The 27,578-nt window shown below is 35.7% G+C and overlaps 1 protein-coding gene across 7 annotated transcripts in view; it reads right to left on the bottom strand.

Moving 5' to 3' along the window:
- Positions 1-3,149: 3,149 nt before the first annotated feature.
- slc8a3 (solute carrier family 8 member 3) overlaps positions 3,150-27,578 on the bottom strand; it is a 37,204-nt gene continuing 12,775 nt past the window's right edge. The window contains exons 1-7 of one of the 7 annotated variants that reach the window (XM_042737327.1): positions 20,689-21,069; positions 14,969-15,075; positions 8,987-9,004; positions 8,110-8,234; positions 7,905-8,004; positions 6,257-6,529; positions 3,150-4,873 (exon numbers count right to left, since the gene is read on the bottom strand). In XM_042737327.1, coding sequence (XP_042593261.1) covers positions 4,497-4,873; positions 6,257-6,529; positions 7,905-8,004; positions 8,110-8,234; positions 8,987-9,004; positions 14,969-14,993 — 918 coding nt within the window. In that variant the 5' untranslated portion in view covers positions 14,994-15,075; positions 20,689-21,069 and the 3' untranslated portion in view covers positions 3,150-4,496. Of the gene's footprint in view, positions 4,874-6,256; positions 6,530-7,904; positions 8,005-8,109; positions 8,235-8,986; positions 9,005-14,968; positions 15,076-17,584; positions 18,373-20,688; positions 21,070-27,578 lie in introns of those variants that run through there. The other 6 variants (XM_042737328.1, XM_042737325.1, XM_042737324.1 and 3 more) reach the window with 6 other exon arrangements.

The raw sequence follows: 27,578 nt of genomic DNA on the forward strand, positions 1-27,578 counted from the left end.
CCCCACCCTTGACTTACATGAAAAATACAGTTTTTGCTAAGAAGTGTGTGGTTAAAATCTACCTTAATTATATATATTCAATTCCCTGAGTTGTGTTACCCTACTGTTTGTGACCATGTGACACAATCGGATTGAAATACTTTGACCAGATAAAATTTATGACAACTAATACCAGAGATTTTTCAAATATTTTATTTTTAATTTTCTGTTGACCAAAATAATTCTAAATAAATAAATCAGCGGACATAAATTAATTAAATTAAGGTAAATTTCATGCATAATTCCCTGAAAATAAACACATGATATTTTTGTGAGAGAAGAGTAGAAAACAAAACAAAAAAGAAAGAAAACAACAAGAGATGAAAATAACCACCATCTGCTTCATCACCAGGCTGAAGAGGAGTGTGTTTGTGTGTGTGTGTGTGTGTGAGAGAGAGAGAGACTCAGACCCCTGATACATTTGTAAGACTTGTGTGACTTCAAGGTTATAGTGACATCATCTGAAATCTCTTTTAAACCAGTTCACTTGCATCTAAACAGCTGGAAGTGTTAGCTGGCAGTAGAAAAGTTCAAAGCTGGTGGTTGCAGCTGACTTTCATGCTCAACCATGATACTACATGAAGACCCACCCGCATATTCATAACAACCCTCCCCAGTCAACAGCAGTGTTCAGTTAACTCAAGCGTGCATGTGTGAGTGATCTGACCCAGGCTGAGACATGAATAGCAATTCAAAGTCCTAAACACTCTACATTTGAGCCCAATGCTGTTAACTGAGTCGGCCAAACTGGGTAATAAGGTTTATAAGAGTGCTACCTTTACCACAAACCATCTGAAAGATACACATGTGCACAGATGTGGTGAAGAGCTGCCCTCTGACAGACACCAGACACATTCAACAACACATGCTGGCAGAAAACAAGCGGCACGCTGAAAGTCACTGAGTGTTCAAACTGAATACGGTGTAAATTACATTTTTTACTTTATCATGCCTAATACTGGTGCACAGAACAGCCTATGAGGTGTGTGAGTGGCTGTGTTCCAGAAATTAGTGAGCTGCCTTGCTGTCTACTGCCTACACAGGTAACATCAGAAGTGTTTCATGTAAATTGTGCTCCTTGGGAGTCTCGACTCACAAACGTTTCAAAGAAGTTTGCTGTTATCATGCTGCTATAAGCTAACAATGTGATTGCATAAAAATAGACAGCTTGTGTTTATTTGGCCAAAAATACAGTAAAGACAGTAAACATTTTTAAATATTATTACAATTTACAATAACTTTTCCTAATTTAATATATTTTAAAATGTCATTTATTTCTGTGATGGCAAAGTTGAAGTTTCGACTTTAGTGTGACATGATGCTTCAGAAATCATTCTAATATTCTGATTTGGTGCTCAAGAAACATTTCTTAATATCACCAATGTTGTAAACAGTTGTACAACTCAATATTTTTGTGGAAACCATAATACATTTTTTCAGGATTCTTTAATGAATACAAATTTGAAGAACATCATTTATTTTAAATCGAAATGTTTTGTTACATTATAAATTTCTACTGTCACATTTGATCAATTTTATGGAGTAATAATTAGTGTTAATTTATCTCAAAAACAATTTGACTTGTTTTATTGGTAGTGTACATATCAGGTAATATAAATCACCTATGCAAAAAAATCTATTTTAAATTAGACTGAACAATTTTTAACAATCCTTTTTGGACGATACGAGATTCAACCTAAAGAATACAAGCAATGCTGCCTTAAATATGTCCAAAGTAAGGCATCTTAGAAAGCTGCATAATTAGTTGCATATATTAGAAGTATATGATGCTGTCTATGTAGGCAGTACTTGCTCACAAAGTCATTGTGTGTCGATAAAGAAAGTGTTTGTTGTGTTGTCTAGCTAAGCTAACACACACTCCTGCCTTTCTGCACAAAAACAAAAGTTTAAACACTAAAAACTCATTAACACAAGCCTGTATGAGTCATAGAGCACTGGTGAATGTTTAGTGCGAATTGTTGTGATTTCTGTGTGATTCTTGTACTGTAAAGCTAAAGCACATCGAATATGTACTGAGTAGCCACTGAGTAGGAAGCACAGAGCAGGCTGAAGCGATGCCAGCAGTTACATATGCAATTTGGATGGAGAGATTTTCAGAGATTAAATGCGTTTTCAACTGCTCTCACTCACAAGCAACACATACACAGCTATATATGAATGTAAACATAACAAAAATTAAACAAGTCTGTTGCAGATACTGTGATCCCAACACTGGTGTCCTGGATACAACTGATTTGGCCTGTATTTGTAATGAGCAAACACGAAACACATCAACATACACACTCGTGCACACAAAATGCAAGAGTTGTACAAACAAACAGAGGTGGAACGGGGCTGTGGCCCCCCTGTGGCCCAGAGAACCACTGCAGCTTCTGGATGGCAGTCTGAGGTTCTGTTCTTTGGTTCTGGGCTAAACAATTCTTTATGACATCACTTCCCCAAATAATACAGAAACAACATCCACATCATTATTTTTCAGCTCACTACAGCAAAAATAGGCACAGAAATACTTTAGTCAAATGAATTAATGACCGCTTTTAAAAGAATAATTCACCCAAAAATAAGACCCTCCTGTTTCTTCATCAGAACAGATTCTGAGAAATGTTGTCTTACATCACTTGCTCACCAATGGATCCTCTGCAGTGAATGGGTGCCGTCAGAATGCGAGCTGATTAAAAAAAAAAAAATCCAGTCTATTAATTAATATCTTGTGAAGCAAAAAGCTGCATGTTTTTAATTGTAAACAAATTCATCAAGATGTTTTTAACTTCAAACTGTTGGCTTGGCTAAAATACAAGTCTTCCACCCATGCTTCTGCTTTCTCAAGTGAAAAAGTTGTCTCTTTCGAATCAGATCAAGCACTGTTTACAAGCGAAAACAGTCCCAAACAGTTTTAAACAAATATGATAATGGATTTTGATGTGAGAGAATGGACTTTTTCACAGGAGGAAGCCTTATTATAGATTATGGACTGGTATTTTGGACTAGTCTAGAGTAAGACATTAATTGATGGACTGGAGTCATGTGGAATACTATGATGTTTTTATCAGTTTGGACTCTCATTCTGACGGCACCCATTCACTGCAGAGGATCCATTGGTGAACAGGTGATGTGATGCTATATTTCAGATGAAGAAACAAACGCATCTACATCTTGGATGGCCTGAGGGTTAGTATATTTTCAGTAAATTTTAAATTTTAGGTGAACTATTTATGCAGCTTTGCCCAAAATTTCTATACTTATGAAATGCAAAAAACTCTCCTCACCATGTTAAACAAATCTGTTTGTACTGCACCATTATCATTCTGTTCTGGACCGAAGGCCTGTAAACATTATGAACCACATTAAAGGCCCCAATAAAACATACTTGGAATTCACCACCGACATCACTGACACTTCAGACACTGTTTAGATGCACACTTAAGGAGCTCCTGGTTATATGGTCATGTGACTCTATATAGAGGGACTCTCTGGAGTGAAGTGGAGGTGGGAGATTTCTTTGGGGTGCTTTATGTTTGTTCAATGACACTAAAAGACTGAAATACAAACAGATAAAAAAAACAACAACAACTGTAATAGCAGATGCAGTGCGCTCTCAGAAAATACACTAGTGATTCATTTTGATGAATGTTCAAATGCTAAAAGGCCTCATTTTCCCTCTGTATCATGGGGGTTTTTTTGCATTCTGTTCTTCTGCAACCCTCTGAAGCCTCTGTGATTCTTGAAATAACAACACTTGGCAAGGAAATACACAGAAGTACAGAAAAAATATGGAAGCAGATTATATCCATACAGGAATATCAGGGAGAAAATGCAGTGTTCAGCCATTGTTCATATTCGTCTCTGTTCTCCGTTTGTCTACTCAGCGTTCTGTGTTTCCGAGCCACTCTCCCTAGCCGGGACTTTGGCCTGACGGTAAAAGCTGTAAGCTCTGTTAGTTCTTACCAAACTAAACAAGGGAAATAAATAAATAATAACTTTATGGGTCCTTCAAATGTCACTCAATAACAGATTTCACGTAGTTATATATTTTCGTTTTTTGTTGAAATATTATTTCTAATCCTGGAAGCAGATTTGAAAATAGTCCTTTGAATCCTTTAATTCTTTTTGTTATTTTTTGTATATTTTTTTTTCCCAAAATACTTCATTAGAAAAAAGTCGTTCTCAGCAGGTGTTGAGAAAAATATAGACTGTGAAAAGCTCAGACTCCAGGTTAAGACTGTCCCACCCCTCAGAGAGATGTTTCACACTCTTCATCTTCAGCGTGAAGGTATCTGTGGAACGAATGTCCTTTTTGTAGCCCCTGCTTAAAACCTTAGCGACCTTTCTGAATCAATCCTTAGCTTTCACTCTGTCATTTACGACTAGAAGAAGTTTCCTGGCATCAATCTCTCCTCATCTCCAACCCCCAACCCATCCCACCCCATCTCTTCTCTTCAGAAGCCCTGTATATGACAGTAAGACTCAAGACTGGAGAAAAGGATGTAGAGAAACCAGAGACCAAAGAAAAAGAGTGTTGTGAAGATGCGCTGTGAGCGCGGGCCGCCCAGCTCTCCACCGATGTGAGGCCTGCGCCGGTACAGCAGGACGCTCACCGCCAGGAAGGCAAAGATGGTGAAGAGAGTGACAGAAAATGCCAGGGAACCTGCCTGTACCTCGAACGCACGACCCTGCATGTGCCAGTAGATGGCAGCCACTGACCACGCAACACCGATTCCCAAAAAAACGTTCACAGCGTTGCTACCGGTCACGTTACCGATCGATGCGTCTGCGTAACTGTCCTGCACCGCTGCAACTTTACTGGCAAAGGTATCTGAGGAGAAAAGAGACATGTTGATGTGTATGCTATTATAAAATATGATCATCTATGATTAACAAGCATTAAAAGGATTCAAATCAGATTTGTATTGATTTTATGAGCTAAAATAGTTAATTGTATGATTAAAAACATATTGTAACTTTCAAAACTTCCTCCTAATCCAAAAAGAGCATTTATTAAAACTAAACAGCAAAACTGACTTGTGAACCCTCACAATTTTTTGATGTCAGACAGACCAGCCTTATTAAATTCATTAAAGGGCCCGATAGAGGTTTGAAATGGTCATACAAAACCAAATTAATATTGATTTGGGCAGAAACAATGTTATTGACTATAAGTTGTTCAGTGTTTGGGTCTTTTGTATATTTTTATGTTTTTGGAGGAAAAACATTGCACTCACCAAGGCTGTATTTATTTGATCAAAAATACAGTAAAAACATTAATATTGTGGACTATTATTACAAATTAAAACAATTTCAATCTATTTTAATATATATAAACATGTAATTTATTCATGTAATGGCAAAGATGAATTTTCAGCAGTCTTCAGTGTCACATGATCCTTCAGAAATCATTCTAGTATGTTAATTTGGTGCTCATTAAATATTTCTTTGTTTGATTAATGTTGAAAAGAGGTGTGCTGCTTAATATTTTTTTGGAAACCATGATAGTTTTTTTCCAGGATTCCTTTGATAAGTAGAAAGTTCAAGTGAAATCTTGTATTAAAAAAACAAAAACAAATTATGATTTATTTTGGCTGAAACAACTTTATTAATTATAAGTGGACCTTGTAGAAAACACTATTCACTACTGTTCAAAAGTATGGGGACGGCAAGATATTTGAATGTTTTTGGAAGACGTCTATTATACTCAACAAGGCTGCATTTCTTTGATCCAAAAAACTCTCATATTGTGAAATATCATTACAATTTAAAATGAGCATTTTCACTTTTCATTTTTTTTAATATATATTTTCAAATGCAATTAATTTTTGTAATGACATCCCTGAATTTTCAGCAGCCATTACTCCAGACTTCAGTGTCACATGATTCTTCTAAAATTATTTTAATATGCTAATTCGATGTTCAAGAAACTTTTCTTTGTTTTAATAATGCTGAAATGAGTTTTGCGGCTTAATATTTTTTTGTGAAAACTGTGATACGGTTTTTGCCCAGGATTTTTTAATAGAAAGTTCTGAAGAACAGCATTTCTTTTAAATAGAAATCCTATTACATTATATCTTTATTGTTCATTTTGGTCAATTTAATGTGGTTGCTGAAGAGAAGTACTTCTTACTACCCCTAAACTTTCGAAAAGTTGTGTAAATGATATGACCCCTTTAAAATGGTAGGGAAATAAAAGCATACGCAAACTCACCAGGGATGGATGTTCCCAGGGCTACAAACACCACAGCGGTGACTGAGTCCTTTAGCCCAATGGTGCAGCCGAAGTGACTGGCCAGATCACCGATCACCGCAGTCAAAAGACCGATGATCACTATGGAAACAATGAAACACGCCCACCCGTTCCAATATTCCGTGGGCGGGACGCAGGCGAACAGAACCTTCCAGAACACAGTCAGGAAGTGCATGACATAGTCAAAACAAGATGGCAGACGTTCCTCTCCCCCCTCATCCTCATCCTCATCTCCTGAGATAAAGACAGGATGACAGAAATAAAGAGCGAAAGCAAGAAAGGAAAGCAGAATGGGGGATAGAAAAAAAAAGAAAATGAAAAATGTTAGTATTGTCATGTCAGCTTCCATACCTGACCAAAGCCATCTATTTGACACCATGGTGATTTAGGGGTCCTGTTGCCTTGGTAACACAGGCTGTTTGATAGTCACGGTAATTGAAGGCTACATACTGTGAGAGAAGCGTTTTTATTTCAACACAGGGTCATAAAAGACTAATATGCGGGACATTTCCATTTTAGTTTGGGGGGAAATCTGTAGAAAACAGAGCTGATAATACTACATTCTTATTCATATCTCAAATGATCAAATTAGCCAAAATGTTTAGAAGACAAAGGTTGCAGGATGAGGAGAAGCGTGTAGGAGTTCTGTGGGCTCAGTTTTCATGTGGGCCGGGGAATGTGTCACAACAGTGATAGAAATATTTGTGTGTGAGCAATATGTGCATGAGTGTATATTTATATAATAACTGACTTTTGTTGCTTTTAGTTCATTTCTGTGAGTTTGAAGTGATCTACATTACCGTTCAAATATTTGAGGTCGGTAGGATTTTTAAAGCTGCATTTATTTGATCAAGAATCAAGTAAACAGTAATATTACTACAATTTATAATAACGATTTGAATATATTTTAAAATGTCATTTATTCCTGTGACGGCAAATCAGTTTTCAGCATTATTACTTCAATCATCGGCGTCACGTGATCCTTCAGAAATCCTTCTAGTAAGCTGATTTGCTGCTCAAGAAACATTTATTCATATCATATCCAAAACAGTTCCTTCATTTTTTTTTTTTTTGATGAATAGAAAGTTCAAAAGAACAGAATTTTTTTAAAATAAAGATCATTTGTAACCTTATAAATGCCTTTATTTACTTTTAATCAGTTTTATCCAAAGCGACTTACAAATGAGGGTAATAGAAGCAATCAAAACTACAAAAGAGCAAAAATATATTAAAGTTTTGTGATAAGTCCCAGTTAGTCTAACGCAGTGCACATAGCAAGGTTTTTTATAGCAAATAAAAAATAATAAAAAGTAGGGAGAAGAGAGATAGAATAGATATAGCTAGTGTTAGAGGGTTATAAAGTTATTATTATATTTTATAACAATTAAATAGAAAACAAGTAGATAGAATAGAAAAAGAACAGAATGCTAGTGTTAGAGGGTCAAGTTATTTGTTGTTTTTGTTTGTTTTTAATAAATAAATAAAAAGAAAACAAGTAGATAGAATAGAAAGAGGGAAAAAAATAATAATTGCTAAATAAGAGCAAAACATTTGAACATGATTTTCTTTTTTCACTTTTAGTTCAGTGTTGTTTAGTGTTGGTAATCACCTGCACTGACAGTTATAGCCTCCATGAATTGTTCTCTCCAGGAATTTGTGCCCACGACCAGAGCCAGGTTAGTCTTCTTAATCAGCTTATCTACTGTACTCTACAGCGAACACACAAAATGTATTACATTAAACATAAATACGCATAATAAAATTCTTCCATAATGTAAAAGACTGCTGGTCTCTGACATTTTGGGTATGCTTACCTTAAACTCATACGACTCCTCAATGATAATCTCTATTTTTGCATGCTCGCCCAATACAGGCTTCCCCATCTCTGCTATTCTTCTGGCTTCCTCCTCATCTGATGACACCTTCCTGTCTGGAATATCTACAAGAGATAAAGAGATGAAAAGAAACTTGTGTGTTGTTTTGTGTGTCAAATTAGTACATCAAACACACTCAGGGGTAAACACACATCATTCACATGCACCCTATAATCAGTCTCTACAAGTGGGCTTTTTGTCCCTTTTAAATGATTTGTGATTAATACACTTGCAATAATTCTTTTGAAAATTCATTAATATTAATTTATGGTCTCTATAAACTGCACTAAATTCACATGCATATTTAGGGTCAACAGGGCTCATTCATGAAACACAAGCACAGCGAAGTCATGTAAAACGTTCATAATGTCATTCTTACGTAACTTGTCGCACTGAATTGAATGTGACTACTTACATAACACCGTTTTTTCAAACAATTTTGCACAGAAATCAGTCCTGGTTTTATTTTATGAGGCCAACTGTCACTATAGTTTCTCTAATTAGAAAGACTGCACATGCAAACACACACAACAGATTAACAGCCAAATTTTGTTTGACTGAACCAAGTGTGAGTTGTGCTGTAAAACTGAGTGATTCAGGAGGACAACAGCACAACATCCACACACACACACACACCACAAATACACACACAAAAGCCTGAAAGTTGAGATGAACTTTCAAAACACCCCGAAACCCAAAGCTTATCTTCTCGCGCACGTGTTAAAACACACAAACCTGGAGACATGTGTGTGAGGCAGACGAGACCACAATTACCGCAGCTGGCCTCATCTTACCTCACACATTCACTCAAACTTACCATCAGCTAATAACAGAGCTGTGTGTGGAGGAAAAAAAGAGAGGGAGGGGTGGAATGACATGAAGAAAACATTAGACAGATAATGGTGAAGGGAAATGCAATGAGATGTTGGACAGGATTTATTTACTCAGATAAACATGAATAAAAATATTCGCAGCCTCTAGCGTTTCATCACCCTGCCTGGAATCTCTGAGCTGGACAGGTGCGACAGGTGTGACCGAGCAGATGTGATCAGATGTGATAGTGTGGGCCGATCCAGAGCGCCGGAGCAGGTGGTTGCCCCTGGCAACGGGAGTGTCGTAGTAGCATTTGAGATGTGGCGACAGAACAAAGAGGTGCTAAAGCTACGCTGATTATTCACACACATTTACTTTCCCTATTGTGTGATGCGGATTTTCTATAGACTTCAAATCCATTTACAGTGTGCTAATGATATTGTGTGTGTCTCCTAAACCTCTGAAAACCCTTTTTGTATTTTAGATTTTTGTATTTCAGTTTGAAACATTATTTGGTAATGATTCAAGGGATATTTCACCCCCCAAAATAAAAATTATATTATTTATTCACTCTCATGAAATGTAATTACAAACCTATAAGATATTCTTTTTTTTCTGTGGAAAAAATATTTCTCAGCAGTGGGGTCTAATTTTGGTTGTTTTAAACCCATGGTTGATTGTTTTGGATGGAAACAAATGTAAAAAATAAATATATAAGATATTCTTTTTTATATGAGGGAGAGTAAATCAGAAGTTCTTAATCATTTTGACACGTTTTTCTTTAATTTGTTGGTGAATTTATGGATAAAGTTTTTTAGAGATTTGTTTTAGTGCTTGGTATGTATATTCACTATAAAAATGCCTAAGGAGTTTTAAAGATGACCTTTTACATCCGAAGCACGTGCACAAAAAGCCGTTGTCACATGGCATGCGAGTATTAAATTAAGTTCTCTTTCATATCTTATTGTGCTTAAACTGTCATATACACAAGTTTATGTTAAAAACACACAGTAGATTATGTCTGTGAAGGTAAACTGCTGGGAAAGAAATCACATTTATATTAGATCTGTGTGGCAGCAGCGTAATATACAGTAAATAAATCAGTAAATCCACTGCTCATCAGTGCAGCCAAAGACTGAACAGTTAGCATGCTTTTCTAGAACTTTCGCCATGGTGTTAGAACTGGTAAACTTTTGCCGTTAGTGAAAACACAGTGGCGACGCTATGGGTGGAAATGTGTCCCCCTTTCTTCATCACGGAGGAAGCAAAATCTGAGCAGCTTGTTTTTCAACAAGCTTGCAGAGAAAGGCTTGCAATAAATTTACTGGGTTGTTCTTTTTCACATTTTCTGGGTTTGTAGATGCACTGGGGACATGATTATAGCACTTAAACACAGAAAAAGTCAGATTTTCATGACATGTCAGCTTTAAGATATTATTATTTTACATGACTTTACAAAATCTAGAAACCACACTTTCAAAATTACTATCTAGAATTTTCAATATAATGTGAGCTCTAGTTCTTCAAATTTTTGATTTTAGCTAGTTGTGTCATATTTTAAAGAATCTTGAAGTCCCCCGGACGTTTCCGGAGAATCACTGGACTAAATAATGAGAGAATTTTCATTTTTGGGTGAACTATCCCTATATAACTATAAGGTTCAATTGGTTAATGCATCAGGTTTCCTGAATTAACAACATTTTTTTTTTACATAATTTATTAATCTAGCAACCGGACCCACGCAAATTTACAAAAATAGCATTAACTAAAGGAATCAATTTCTTTGTCTCTCCATTACTCTCTTTTTCTTTCTCTGTGTGTATATAATGACTTTAATAGTTCTGTAATCAGTGCTGTAATTTTCTGTTGCTGAGGATGAATGAGATGGCGAACAAACAAGCTTTGATTAAGTGTGTGTGTTTGTGTGTGTGTGTGTGTGTGTGTGCTGAGATGAAAATATCGACCTATAATGAGAAGCTGGATGTGTAAATAAGCCCATAATTTATGCTCGAATATGTCTGCGAGTAGGGTTGGTGGTGGAGGGGGATGTGTCTTGATGCACATTATTAACCTGTAATTTGTGTAGCGTCGTCAGCTCTAGGCTTTTCAACATGTCTACTACATGATAACACACAGACGTGTCAAACACACAAAGGAATTCATTTAATCTATTCGCCACAAGCTTCGATCCAACAGTTCAGCGTAAATCTATTGCACATCAGCGCTAGCAACAGCTGATGGTACCCTGGCAACAGATACCAGACGGCTCTCTCCTCCCTGCGTTCTGTGAGGTAATGGGATCGTGGGACGTAGGTTTCGATATTCAGACCTGTCATTGGCTCATTCACAGCTATTCCATCATCAGACACATCTCTTCCTCTAACACACACACACACACACACACACGAGTGAGTCACTACTGATGATCTTCTCTTTAAACACACTCATCTGGGACATGTGGTAGGGGTGTTGCGGGTTTGGGCACTATGGGATATTAATCGCACACAGATGCAGCGCAATAGAGCTCCTGTCTGTCTCTCTGTCCTCAGTTGTATCACCCCTCTCCTACTTTTCTCATGTGTCTCTCACTCGATTCTGTTTGTCATTCTCTCCTCACCTGGCTCAACCCTTTCTGTCTTTCTTTGACTGTCTCACCCTTCTCTGCTTATCTGTCTCAAACCTCTTCTGCTTGTCCTTTTCTCCTCATCTTTATCACCATCCTGTCTGTCTCTAACTGTCTTTGTTTACCAAATACCAACAAAACCTCATTAATGTTCCTGTTAATGTCCTATGAATGCCTAAAAAAATGTTAGTAAACATTTTTTGAAAAATATTTTTTAATAAGGAAGATGAGGTGAAAAACTGGGATCATGACGAGAATTAAGCTATTTTAATTTCAAACACACTGTTGAGGAAAACATGATGAAAAAAATTATTGTAAGATATTAAAGTACTAGCAATGTTTTTAAGAAAATATGACGTCAAATGAGCTATTAATAGATAACAATGTGAAAACTGAAAGGAATCCATTTGTACAATGTTAATAATTTTTTTTGTTAAATGTCGATACAATACAAATTTTGCATTACTTTTTGTCTAAATTAAGTAAAATGGACTAAAATTAATACATATAACTACATTTAATGAATATTTTATTCGAAACAGTTATATTTTGTACTATTTTTAAACAAGAAATAATAAGATATTTCCTATCTTTTTCATATCTGTTGTCAAGACAAAAACATGACTAAAACGAAGAAGATAAAATTATTTATAAAATACCGTGTAAAATAAACAATGTTCACCCTCTCCCTTTGCCTGTTTTTCTCTCCTCACTATTTCCTGTCTTTTTCCATCGCTAACCTGTCTCTCTTTCTCCTGTCTCACAGCTTTCCTGCCTGTCTCACCCCATTCTTCACAACTACCTCTAATGCCACATTTTTATATTTATCCAGTTGGTGTATAAGAGGGTTTAATGCCAAAGAAAGCATCCTGTATTAAAATGTATAAAGCTGGGAATATTTCTTTAGATCCCTCAACCGCTCTCACATATTTTGCAGCGACAGCACAGGATCAGCAGATCTAAAGTCATGTTTTGATGTAGGACAAGTGATGTGTCTTCTATTACAGGTTCAGTGTCAAAAACACCTACAACCCATTTGATACAATGTTTTAACTCTCTGCAAAGAAAAAAACAACAACTTGCGTTACTGAATCTACAGTGTGAATCATACCAATGCAAATAGTGTACAAAAACAAAAGACTCTGCATCTTTTAAGCAAATCAAAAACCCTTATGAGTGAGTCAGTTTGGTTACTAAATTTAAGGAATAAAAAGAAAAGGAAAATTATAAGTGTTTGGAAAGGCATGAATATAGACAGTAAAATTTTGGGTGAACAACTACCTCAATCTGACTCACTCACTGAATTATTAAAATTGTTCACTGAATCATCAAATATCCAGAATTATTAGAAAGAATCAGAATTAGAACCACAATCATTCACTTACAAACAGCACTATATAAAATTCCTGCAATTAACAGTGTATTTTTCCATGGAAACAAACATGGAATGTTCATATTTTGCTTATTATTGGTTGCCAAACAAACTGCACTTATGAATGCGCATATATTTGACTTTAAGGTACTTTTTCCCCCTGATTTCTCTGGATATCAAAATTTAATCTTATTTGAATCCATCTTGGCATGAAAATAAAGAAATATCTAATGAATAATGAATAAACTGCTTGTTTACAAGCACACAAGTGAGGAGACAAGCCAACATGTTGTTTTTGTGGCTTAGGTAAGTTAATAAGTAGGTTGTTTAATGTTGTCCAGGCGAGATGAGAGCTCAAACAGAGAGGACCAGCTGTTCTTCATCTCTCATTCTTTCTGAAGGGTATAATACTGGGACAAGGACACATCCTTACATGCAAACACACACACACACACACACACACACACGTACACTGCACCGCAGCACTGTGGTGTACGTGCTGGTAGCATTGACCACGTCTGCCTGATTTATGGAGAGATATTGAGAGACACACTTGAATACTTGGTGTGTGTGTGTGTGTGTGTGTGTGTGTGTGTGTGTGTGTGTGTGTGTGTGTGTGTGTGTGTGTGTGTGTGTGTGTTTGTATTCATTTCTCACACTCTTCGAGATCCCATACTGGCGTTTAAGGTCAATATATATACTGAAACTTCAAAGAAGTCAGTGAAAAGAGCAACACTACCAGCTAATCCTTCACATCGTTTCCTAAACAATAATCTCACGACATTTAGGAAACTATATAAAAACTGGAAGACAAAGACAGTAACACTGCCATTTTTAAAGCAATACAAAAACGTCATGGCATCATTTCTTGTGTGAGTTGGAGATGAGTCAGTCTGAGAGCTGCGCCCAGTGGGTCTTCATTGAATTCATGTGCTTTGAGTCAAAGTCCCTTTAAGGCAAGTCGGTCCACTCGGCAGCCATCTTGGCCATGCCGCTGGGTAGATATTTTTTATCTAGGCAATAGGCATCCTATCTACTTGAATTGGGAAATCTCAGAAACTGTAAGGTAGCCAAATAAAATCTGAAAAAAAAAAAGTTTAAAAGTGTTGCTTCTTCAGCTAAAAGTAAGCAAGACATTTTTTCTCATTTATTTCTCTATGACTAGTCCATTTTGTTATACTGGCTCTACTTGAACCTGTGGGGTCATCCAAGGTGCCCTCTGCTGGTAGCATCCATTCATAGAGTCAGAAAAATTGCATAATACAGTGAAAGCAGATGTACACCACCATTCAAAAGTTTGGAATAATTCAGTTTTTTATGTATTTGAAATAGGTCTCTTATTGTCCACAAAGCTGAATTTATTTGATCGATCATACAGTAAAACAGTAATATTGTGAAATAATATTACATTTTAAAATAACTGTTTTCTATTTGATATATTTTAGAACTTAATTTATTCCTGTAATGTCATTATTCCAATTTTCAGAGTCACATGATCAATTAGAAATCATTTGGCGCTTGAGAAACATTTCCTATTATTATCAATGTTGAAAACAGCTATGCTGCTTAATATTTTTGTGAAAACTGTGATATATTTTCTTTGATGATAAGGATTCTTTGATGACTAGAGAAAAACAGAATTTACTGTGACTTTTGATCAACTCAATGCACCCTTGCTGAATAACAGTATTCAGCAAGGGTGCATTGAGTTGATCAAAAGTCACAGTAAATTCTGTTTTTCTCTAGTCATCAAAGAATCCTTACCCCAAACTTTTGAAAGGTACTGTATGTGAATGAATCTCAGACAACAAGACGCTCACTACTCACAATAAAAAAACAACATTGAAGACATAAAACATGACCTCATAAAGAGCCACTAGATGAATGGAAATGAATGTATAAATGAGTGAATAGATTAAATGAACAGCAAAAGAGGACAATGGTCACTGGATGTGGTCTTTCTGTTTGTACATGTTGTGTGTGTGTTTTACCTTTCTGAAGGCTCATGTCCACCATGCGTGGTTCTGCCAGCTCCAGATAGAAGTTTTTGTTTTTTTCATACTCCTCATCATCGATGATTTTAACTTGTATGGTTTTACTGAGAGAGGAAGAGAGAGAGAAACACAAAATCAGGGGTCACTGATCAACTGCAGCTCAGAAGTTTGGGCTTAGTAATATTTTTAAAAATAAATTATTACTTAGACTTAATGAGGCTTATTAATCTTACACAAGTTTTATATATTTAAAACAAAAGATTCCTAATAACTTCTTAATTGATTGAAGAATTAAAAGAAGAAGAAAAAACTATCACGGTTTCCACAAAATTATTAACACAACTGTTAGATAATATTAAGAAATGTTTCTTGAGCACCAAATCAGTATATTAGAATGATTTCTGAAGGATCATGTGACACTGAAGACAGAAGTAATAGATGCTGAAAATTCAGCTGTGCATTACAGGAATATATAACATTTTAAAATATATTAAAATGGAAAAAACATAGAATAATTCTCAATAGTACTGTTTTACTGTATCTTTGATCAAGTTAATGCAGCCTTGTTGAGGAGACTTTAAACATTAAAAACGGTTAACAACACCAAACTTTGAATGGTAGTATATGTACATTGATAAAAAGAGATATTTTGGTTCTTCAATAAACATATATTAGATTAAATTATATGAAGAATTATAAAGTATCCTAAATGTAGCAAGCTAATTCTCTAAAGGCTAGCTTTCACTATACAGAAGCTTAGCTCATTTCCCTATAGAGTAGTTGGTCTCTTAGCTAGCAACACAGCGGTAGCAGCATTGGCAAATTGTTGATCAGCCTACATGAGTGTTTATTTAAAGAATCAATCTCTTAACACCTCTAACATCCATTTCCCTCTCACACTCTGTCACTCTTTCATTGCTAAATTCTCAGCATGTGTGTGTGTATTTATAACTCAGTATGTGATTGATGTTGACCTGGTTTCTCTGTAACTGTGAGTAACACCTGTTTCAGCTGTGTTTCAATGAGAGTTTCTGTGTGTGTGTGTGTGTGTGTGTGTGTGTGTGTGTGTGTGTGTGTGTGTATGTGCGCGTGTGTTCGACCTGTGAACATCCCCCTCCCTCCATTCAGATCAGTTACTCACAGTACAGCTGTCCGAAGACCCACGCCACTTCATCTCTCTCTAATATGTCTTTCAGTCTAACATACTTATGTTCTCATTCCCTTCTGCTCTGCCCTGTTTCCCCCTCCATTAGCGGACACATTATACTCCAACATCCTCAGCCTCTTTCACTCACTCTCACACAGCGAAGAGAGACAACGCACGCACACACGCACGCACAAAACAAGAGACTGTGACAGGGCTGCGTTTGGTCTGTGATCTGATGTAGGTCATTTCTACCATGCAGTACATTTGGTGTCTCCATCATGTCTTAAAGGAACTGTACAATTAGCTGAATTTTCAGCAGCCATTACTTCTGTAACAATATAAGCTTTTATTGTTACTTTTTATCAATTTAATACATCCTTGCTGAATAAAATTATTATTTCTTTTAAAAAAAACATACATATTATAAAAGTATTTATTGATTTGTCTTTTTTTACAAAAATTTAAAATTACATTTTTTTGGTAAGAAAATAACAACAGAAGCTTTTATGATTTTATGCTGAACTTATTATAAAATATTTTTATATCAAAATGTCATTTAATTAAGTTAGGGTAAACTTTAACTTTCCATCTTTTATAATACTACATGTTCATTTTGTTCAATGCTTTTAGTTTATAATTTGTTCCAAAAGGTTTATGTATAATTTAAAGTCATTTATAAAATGTAAGAAATTTAGTTTTCAGAGAACTTAAATGTCATTCTGAAAATAAAAAAGCACATTTTATACACAAATTTCTATCGTACAACCATTACAAGACATTACAAATATATTACATTACATCCTGGTTTTATAGAATTACAGAAATCAGTATCATGCCAGGAAAGAAAAAAAAAATCTAAATCTTAAAATGAACTAAATTTCCCTAGCTCTTTATTTCAATTCTGGTAGACATTCTGTTTTCTTGCCATTGTATATGCTGATTTTGAACAGACTGGTAAAGAACGCATAGAGATACTTTTTACATTACTTTATATTTAAATATAAAGTTAATAAAGTGCTGCATAGAAGGAATGGCACATGTGCTGTGGTTAATAGTCTTATATCCATTTGCCTGGACCAAGACTCATGTGTATATGTGTATGTGTATGTGTGTGTTTGAGTGTGCAGGGCTAAAAGTAAAGGATATACAGCAAACAAGATTTATTTCTGTATAGTGAAAAAAATCCCTACAGTGGCTCCTGCACCTGCTCCGAGCTGTAGTGACTCGGCAGACTGCCCGAGCTTACCACAAATGAATCTAAACCTTGCACGTGTGCTCGAAATCAGAAAAGACAACATCCCTCCTCTGTTCTTTTACCATTCTGGGAACTAAATGGAATCTTAAGCCTGAAACACACTTTCACGGACCGCTGCATTCCAAAATGTGACCTAGGATTTACCCAAGACCATGCCAGTTTCACAAGGTATGTGCTGATGTCTTGACAATGCACTAAAAAGCATAAATACCTCCAAGTTTCAGCTGTCTATGTTCTCTGGCATCGTTCGTGATTTTCAACAGTATCACACTGCAGAGCTGTTTCATTGCCATTGCAAGTGTCTTTGCTGATACCTTCAATCTAGAACATCTATCAGCAAATCTGCTTGGAATGTATCTGGTTGCCATAACAACTCCAGGCACTTGCTGCTGCTTTTGCTCCTTGCAATCCTGCCAAGTACAAGCACTAGAATGTTACAAATGGATTTGAATTGAACAGTTTTAGCTTCCAATATTGTTTAAAAATTTAAAACCATTAACCTAAAGTGTCCATACAATCCCTTAAAGTAAACATTAGTTAACCTCAGTGGTCAACCAATACAAATTTCTAATGGTCAACAGTCCAATGCCGAAACATTAAAATGCATTTTCATTTACAATTAGTGAAAATGCATGCAGAACAATTGCTGAAATTGATATTTTTTATACAGTATTTACTCAATTATACAGGTTTGTTATTTCTATCTGAACTAATGCTGCCAACTTCAGCCAACGTTACTACAATTTTGTCACACTGACAAAACACACAATCAATATATTTCTTAGTAGACCTGAATACTAATGGTATCAATATTAGAGAATGATGCTCTGGTCTCAAAAGCTTTGTTCACACTGCCCCAGTCCTTCTGTACTCATTTCATACACTCATTTTGCAAGTAATAAAACTGGAGCAAACTGTGTAGACAATATCTGATATATTTATCTTGGATAAAGTCAACACAATGTCAAGAGACAATATAGTAGTAGTCATAGTGGAAAGAAAAGATGAAAGACATTCAAGTCCATTCATCTTATGGTATGGACTGCGTGAGGAACTTGCATTTTTACATTGATGCATATCCTGTTTTCAAGACCAATTACTCATTCACTCAGTCACCATTCATACATAGTGAATGCCACATGTGAGTGGAAATAAATGAATTCAGTCACAGACAAGAACATTGTGCTTAGCGTTACAGCAATACGGTTTCCTGACAGACAAAGAGAAAAAACACCTGAACCTGACTTGACTATTTAGACTAAATAACATTTTCAAAACATTTTTTTTTTTGTAATCATACAAACCACATAGACAGCTGATGAGATATGGATTGGCAAATTTTAGAATTCATATGCTTTTTGTTTGCTTTTCAGATTTAAAAAACAAAACAAACAAAAAAACATGGGTTTTAGTTGCATACATCATAAAAAATACATTTTTACTCCCTGTCTGAACACAGCTTTACACCATGTCCTAACCAAGCGTGATACAACAACAAATGATAAAATCTTGCTCACGTTAATGAGAATTTCTGCCCTAAACAGCTGTGCCCATGATAAGCGGTGAGACATTTTGTGTTCGAATTTCCTAATTAATTTATTCATGCAAATCAAAACCTGAGATATTTCAGTGCACACAGAGATCTATTTTCCCGCTGAGTTTAGTGCCGCCTCTAATCAAACACACCTGAACAAGCTAATCAAGGGTTCAGCTGAAAATACAGTTGTGGCTAAACTCCTCATGTTAGCAGATCTACGGAGAGGGAGAAAGAAGAATGTAGGAGCAAATGGAAATGCTAAAAAAAGAAAAGAAAGGATAAAATGGATGAAGGAAGAGAGAGTGGGAAAAAGGTTTAAAAAAACTTGCTAACATTTATATTTATGTTGTTATGTTAAATATATTATGTTTGTTTGTTTATTTGTTTTTTATCCAGCTTCACGTAAAAATGCAAGCTTTTGCCAGTCCAACTAAATAATGAGTCAAAAAGCACATGTTTAAATGGCATTTACTGTTGCTGCCGGTTCATTTGTCACACTGAAAATGAAAGGTCAAGCTGAGTGCTTGGGATTGTGGGATACAGTATTCCATGCAGTGGACTGTCCTTGGATGCGCATTTCAATTTAGTTTTTAGTTTAAGTTTAGTTTTACAAATTTTATGCATTTTTATTAGTTTTTTTTATATTTCTATTTTACTTTAATTTATTTTTATTTTAGTTTCAGTTTTAGTAAAACTAGAATTTAAACTTAAATGTGTTACATTTCGGTTTAAGTTTTACATCTAATATGTTTTTTTTTAACATTTTATTTCAGTTTAGCCTTATTTCAATTAAATATGTGATATGTGCATAACGTATGTGAACACACTGATGATGTATCCTGTCTGTGCAAACTGGGTGCGCAGAGGTATGCAAATACATGTTGACGAACATTTCTCAGTCCTACGCCTTCCACAAAATATATAAATACAGACTTTATTTCAATTAATGAAAGTAATTTTCAATTGATTATTTTAACAGTTTATTTTCATTTAACAACAACAACACTGCTGAAGTGAATTATCATCAGGCCCTAAGCTGACTGAAAGACATCAATTTCATTTAATACTAATACAAACTTGCACATACACACACTCTCTCCCACGTGGTCTCTGTGCTAATGGAGTAGTGTTGTGTGTCTGTGAGGTGTTCTGTGCATTTTAGTTATGTTTATGCAGCATCTTTTTCGTCTATATTCAGTAATTCAGACCTGCAGGCACAGAGACACTCTTGAGCATCATTACTGCACCAGAAATATGCAACTAAGAAAATCTCTGTCTCATCTGCGTACAACACACACACACACACACACACACACACACACACACACATAGATATCCAAATCAAGAGTGAGGAGGAAGGAGAGGAGAGAGAGTCTATGTTCTCCCCAGTGTCACCCTGATTATATAAGAGACACGTGCTAAAAATAAACCCTGCAGTGAAAAGGGTGTGTGTGTGTGTGTGTGTGAGTGCATGCATGTCTGCACTGATGGGTAAATACACACACAACCAGAGATACACATTCACAGACTAATTTGACTCAACGCAAACACAAACACACACTGTGCACGCGCACACACACACACACACACACACACACACACGCCTGCAAGCTCGTGTTCTCTGTGGTTGCCAAGGAGACACAGCTTCCTTCGGCTGAAAAGGAGCAAAGCTCTGGCTCCCCACACACACACACACTTTAGCCTTCCCAGATACTTTCTGGATTCGGTATGCTAACACACACATTAGTGTGTGAAAATGTCTATATAAGATAACTTACTCTTGTTAGTGTTGTTTCCTGGAGCTCACCTCAGGCAGCACTCCACTGGCGGCTATTAACAATAGACCAGAACCTCGTACCTCAGGGTGGTCAGCGCTAGTGGCGCTAATAACATGCTTAGCTAGCTGCTAGCATGACGCCGAGACTCAGATGGGGCCACTTCTGTACTCAACTGTGAGTATTACCCTCTGATTAACCTGCAACCTACCGGCAGGGTCTGTATTAACAATCGCTAAGTGCCAAATGCAGGTAAAAATTGGCTTTGGCAAGCTAATAAAATAGTTACTCACCAGTGGCTGGACCTGCAGTGTGATATATGGTTTAAATCGATTGTAAGGATGATATCAATCATATTAAAATGGAAAAAAGTTATTTTAAAGGGATAGTTCACCCAAAAATTTACTCTCGATTAGGGGTGCGATGATAAATCGATTCGAGGATCAATTCTGCGATTTTCCGAATACATCACAATTCTCTCTGGAATCGTTTCTGAGCTTCGTTTTTAACAACAGATGGCACTGCTTTCTTTCATCCTTTGGTAGCTTGCAGTTGCTTGCTTACAGTTTGTTCCTAAACACTTAAACCTAAAATAATCATTCATAAAGTTCTTAAAGGTTGAAGCAAATTACAAGAGTGTTCACAGTGGGCTGTATTTACTTTAATCTCACGTCAGAAAAGCATAAAAGCTGAGGTGCAAGTACATTTAACCACTTACTTCACAAGTGAGCATTTCAGTGTGTGTTTAAAAACTAGCCTAGAGTGCCATTTGCTGTTAAAAACTAAGCTCAGAATCAATTCCAGAGAGAACCGCGATGCATTCAGAAAATGGCAGAATTGATCCATGAATTGATTTACCGTCACAGCCCTACTCTCGATAATGGTGGAAGAAGGTAACGGGGAAGAAGAATTGTTGAATAAAGTCGTTATTTTATTTTTTTTTTGCACACAAAAGTATTCTTGTAGCTTCATAAAAAACACTGATGTCACATGGACTATTTTAGCGACTGTCCTCACCTTTCTGGACCTTGAACGTGTCAGTTACGTTGCTGTCTATGCAGGGTCAGAGAGTTCTTAGATTTCATCAAAAACATCTTAATTTGTGTTCCGAAGATGAACGAAGCGACATGAGGGTGAGTACTAAATGACAGAATTTTCATTTTTGAGTGAACTATCCCTTTAAATTGTAATAATATATTTGATCAAATAAATGCATCCTTGGTGAGCAGAAGAGACTTCTTTCAAAAACATTAAAAAACCTACTGACCCCAAACTATTGAATTGAGCTTTATCATGCTGAGATTGGATCCTTGGACCCCGACACAGTACCCAGGGAAATATTCCAGTCCGCCGCTGGTTTGATCCACACAATGATTCACTGTAGCCACACTGTGTTTGTTATTTAAGCATGTCCTTAATCAGCAATTCCTCTGTGGAAAATGGCTGTAGAGGGACTCTCGGATGGGATTCTGATTCACGGTGGAGAGTACTGTAATCATTCCATTGATCGATCCCTGACTGTAATGTTACTGACGCTGTTCACTCGAACTGTCTTTTAGATTACAAAGGGAATTCCAGAGGGCTCCTCCATCTCTTTTTGTGTATGTTAATTATAACGGCTCAGTGGTCAGAAGCTCAATGAAACTCGTTGATTAATGTGTGCCGCATACTTCAGTCTTGAAGTCTTGACTGTGACCTCGGTTAAAGCTTACAACAATTGTAAACAGCACTACCTTTCAAATATTTGAGGTCAGTATATTTTTTAAAGAAATTAAAACTTTTATTAAGCAAGGATACATTAAATTGATCGAAAGTGACAGTAAATACATTTACATTGTCACAACAGCTTATAAATAATGCAGTTCTTTTGAACTTTCTATTCATAAAATAATCTTGTGGGCGGAGGGGGGGCAGTTTCCACAAAAGTATTAAGCAGCACAGAAGTTTTCAACATTGATAATAATTAAAAACTAATCCTGAGCACCAAAACAGCCATTAGAATGATTTCTGAAGGATCATGAGACACTAAAGACTGAAGTAAGGGTTACTGAAAATTCAGCTTTGCTATTACAGATATAAAATACATTTTAAAGTACAATCAAAACTTACAAAATAACAGTATGTATACTATATAATATAGAGAAGAAACTAATTACTTTGAAGATAAATGAGTTTTTCTTCTGAGCAGTCTGTGCTCAAGCTCTCCATGATTTAATTAACTTTTCTTTTTGTTGATTTAGTTTTCTTTTTTAGTTAGAGAAGTACTTAACCACGGTCTGAAATTGTGTAGAAACAATGTTCAATCAAAGTGCTAGTAAATTTTTCTAATAGTTGCAAAGAAAGGCTGAACAGAATGACTGAAACAGTATTAAAAAAACTTTTTACCATGCAGAAATGCTAGCAAAAATGTCTAAATTCATAGCAATTGAAAAACGTAGCCTTACAGTAAGAGTTAAGATCAAAATAAATGAGACATGTGGTGAAAGAAACAATATAATCTCAATATAATCCTCAATCAGTGACATTCCTGTGCAGACAGAATTACATTTATCAGAGGATTCCAGAGTTTACACAAAAACAGCAGGTAATTTACTCTTTACCAAGTTTGTGAGAGAAAAACACAGAGATGTTTTGACAGGATTTAAATCACAAAGTACGTCTGCGAAACACAAATATACCTGACCTCCTCAGGGAAAACTAGTCCAGTCCAATAGGGCTCAAGAGATAGAGACGAGCAAAGTGTGCTAGGATCAAACTGAATTTACACTCCTACTGTACATATTAAACTGAAGCCCTAAGGAAAGACATACACACATACACAAACAACATGCCACCGAGCAGCTCCTCCTGGCCAGAAGAGTACATAATACATAATTCAGCATTAGGTATGGACAATATCACGTATCTTCTTTTAACCAAGTATAATCAAAGGTCAATATTGCCAATACTGATAAAAATGCAGATATTTCAGACTTACATATCAGTTTGTTCCTCGCACAAAACTGGAAAGGGAATGTCACACGGGTTTGAGTGTGTAAACGATGACAGAGCTTTCACTTTTGTATGAACTATTCCTTGAAATCTAAAATAATTTATGATTTACATCATATATTCATCCTCTTTGTTGTTCAATCCATTATTCAAGCAACTCTCCTCGTCTGCTCTCTCACTCCGTCACGAGGGATTTTTCCATTCACAGGAGTCACTAAGATGTTCAGGCTGATGTCTGGAGTGAATGTAGTAAAATGAACTCAAATTCACACAGACACAAGCACAGTCCCTCTATATAATCCTAGATCCTTGCATGAATTTCTCTCAACTGTGTCGGCTTGGAGGTTATAAATAAAAGTAGCGGTAAATGTAGAAGATAGAGGATAGACAGTTTTAAAATACTTCTATTCCACATAGAATTATGGTGGTCAGTTAAAAACTGCTTGGTAAATGGGCTGTACAACTTTTCTTATCTGTATAGTCTCATTATTGTTCAGTATAACTAGGCAAAGTGCTTTGGAAGCCCATTTCTTTCTATGGAATAAATAAATAAATTAGAACATGTCTGAAAGTTCAGAATTGTGAGATATAAACACAGAACTGCAAAATATAAACTCAGAATTCTGACTTTTTTTTCCTCAAAATTCTTAGTTTACATCTCAAGAAATGCAATTCTTGCTTTTTTGTTTCTGTCACATAATAATAATAAAAAAGTTGGTTTGCAACTTTTTTCCTCACAACTGCAAGCTTATATCTCACAATTCAGACTTTTCTTCACTGAATGTTCATATTCAAACATAAACACGGAAATGTGAGAAAAGATCAGAACTGTGAGATAAAAAGTCACAATTTCCTTTCTTATTTTTTATTCATTGGCAGGAAACATACAGCACTGACAGGAAGAACTAAAAATCGTTACACTACATTACAATCATTACATCTTTCTAACTTCACACAATTACCAATAAGCCTCATGCCTAAAGACCTCATGACGGCAGTTTTTTACGCTTCGTAATAGCTACTCCGGATACATTTGCCTAAACATTTTTGTGCTCTATTCAGAAATCAAAACATATTCTCTAAAAGCACCTGTTAATTCATCATAATAAATGAATAATGTTTATTATTCTAAATGATTCATCATTACACAGTGGGGCTCTGCTATAACTGCAGATTTACAACAACAACAAAAAAAGGTCTGAAAGTCCTAAGGGATACGAGAGGCAGAAAAACAGTGCACAGAAGAATCAGAAAAGGCTAAAGATACACATCCTCTTTCTGCTGTTGCTTTCCTTTCATCATTCCTTTCAATGCTGACTGAATACAGGCACAGAAATTAAAGCTACTAACACAAACTCCAGAGACTACAGCAACTAACTCCAGTGACTGTGACTATACATTTATAAAAAAAATTCCCAGCATCCATTTTTTCCAGGCACATTATTTTTCAGAAATCATTCAAAAATGCATTTCTTATCAGTATCAATGCTGAAAAAAGTTTTTGTGATGAATAAATCTTTGACCAGCATTTATTTTAAAGGGAAAACTTTTGTAACATTATAAATGTCTTTACTGTCTATTTTCAGTTTAATGTGTCATTGCTAAATAAAAAAACATCTGAATTATGAATAATCAATCAAAACTGCATATGAATATATATATATATATATATATATATATATATATATATACACACACACACACACACACACACACATATATATAGTTTTATTTATATATATATAATAAACTACAGTGTCTAAAATTACAAATAGTAATTCAACCAGACTATAACCACAGCTACTAGCTCATAAAACCAGTGTCTAAACTTGGTCATAAAGTAACTTGCCTTTCATCTACTTAAACTATGTGGACTAAAATTACAGAAGATCATAAATTACAACAACTCAAATCACACCTAATTATTAATGAGCTCAAATAAAGCTATTTTACTCACAAAAAGCATTACTACCAAACAACACAAGTAGCATAATAAATTATAAGACAATTTCTGGTTATCTGAAATGAAAATACTTGAGAGAAAAAGAGAGAAAATTGGTTCCTGGTGCATCGTGCTGCAGCATCATGGGAATATAACAAGCACCAGCCGAGAAGGAGATCCCCGACACACACACACACACACACACACTCACACTTACACACTGTGTGTAACACAAAGATAGTGTACACAGGAAAAAACGGAGCGATGGATATAAAGAGATGGAGAGGTTGAGCTCTTTCCTTTACTCTGTCAGCTTTAGTAGGTTATAAGTGTCATCTGATGAATACACTTTTCTCAAAATATCTTTCTTTCCTGGTCTCTCATCTACTGTCTCTATCTCCAAAGGGTTAATGGTCAGTGAAGAGGGGTCACAGTGATATAAAACTCCCCTACAAAACAGATAGAGAGACAAAATCTTGCCTGTGCTGACTGCTGACCTTCCTTAAAGCAGAACAGAAGGCTGGATAGCTCCATATAATCTAGTTAGTTAGCGCACTGGTTAGGGTGCCGTGATTTAAACCCTGCTGGTGGCAACGGCAGGTGCTTGGTTATGATAGATACAGATGCCTTTACTCAACTTTCTCTCTGCAAGCATTCCATAGGCTCAACCGTAACTCAGGAATGGTGCCTGCTATTTGTGTACTAGGGCTGTCATGATACCTTCATCACTATTTACTGTACGACACCAGCTGAAGTGTCACTTTCTAGACATGATACCACTCACACTGTTTGGATGCATTGTTCTTCACGCAAGTTTGCAGTGACAAGCAAATTGTCTGTGCCTCCTGAGATCTTTCAGCCCAGTGGACATTGAATGAAACTTTTAATTAATTTTTTGTGTATCTTTTATAATTAAAAAGTAGGTAAAATGTGTTTATCTAAAGCACAAGAGGAAAAATGCATTCATGTCTAAATTTGGTCAGTTCAATCAAGCTTCTCCTAATGCAGATTTATTTGCTTTAAATTAAAAGCTCTTTCATTATCTGCTTAACCTTATGTTGACTGAAATGTTTTCTACATGGAACCCAAGATGTTAAAATTGCAACAAAAAAAAAAAGAAATTCATACAACTGGCAGCCAAGTTCAACTGAATTTACAATTTAAAAAAAAAAAAAGATAAATAAATAAATGAAATATACATATAAAAATAACCGTAATTTTTTTTTTTTTTTTTTAGTTTTAAGCTTAAGTTAAGTTTTTAGTCACAATGCGGATTCTTCCTAACACGCTGGTTAATGCATACAGCACAATTGACACAAAATACTTCTGGATAGTTGATATGTTCTCCAATGTGACACTATACCCCATTTAAATAGTTTTTATTCATTATGATCCATGCATGTTTTATAATCTCATATTAATTCAGAGGCTACTTGCAACATTTAGAGTTTAAAAATTCATTGGTCTCACCACAGGACCACTTAAAAAGGGGGAAAATATGGGATTAAAAATGCTGAAACACTTAATGACCAGACACAGAAACTAAGATATACACTCCCTTAAATATTAATGCAGTCTAACCAAAAGTCTTGATGTCAATTAAAAGAAAAAGTCCGTAGACGTGTCAGCTACTCACATGCTCTTACATATAGGCAGTGGGTGGGTTGGAGTGTCATGTGAAATATGCTGTGAATATTCTTACTGAACTATTAATACCCAGCAGCATATCTGGACCAGCACACCAAACGTCTCTCTGTCTCTATCTGGTCTGTATGTTACTGTACTACTGGATCTCTTTCTAAATCTCACATGAATGAACTAGATTAATTAAACACCAATATTCCTGAGATAAATCTCAGACCCCCTCCCTAAACCTCTATGGAGTTACGGTGTGTGCTTAAACAGAGAAAATGTATGTATGTAAAAGTGATTTAATTGCACAACACTCATATTGGAAGTC

This window comes from Cyprinus carpio, chromosome B13 (assembly GCF_018340385.1).
Source record: "Cyprinus carpio isolate SPL01 chromosome B13, ASM1834038v1, whole genome shotgun sequence".
Classification (NCBI taxonomy): Eukaryota; Metazoa; Chordata; class Actinopteri; order Cypriniformes; family Cyprinidae; genus Cyprinus; species Cyprinus carpio.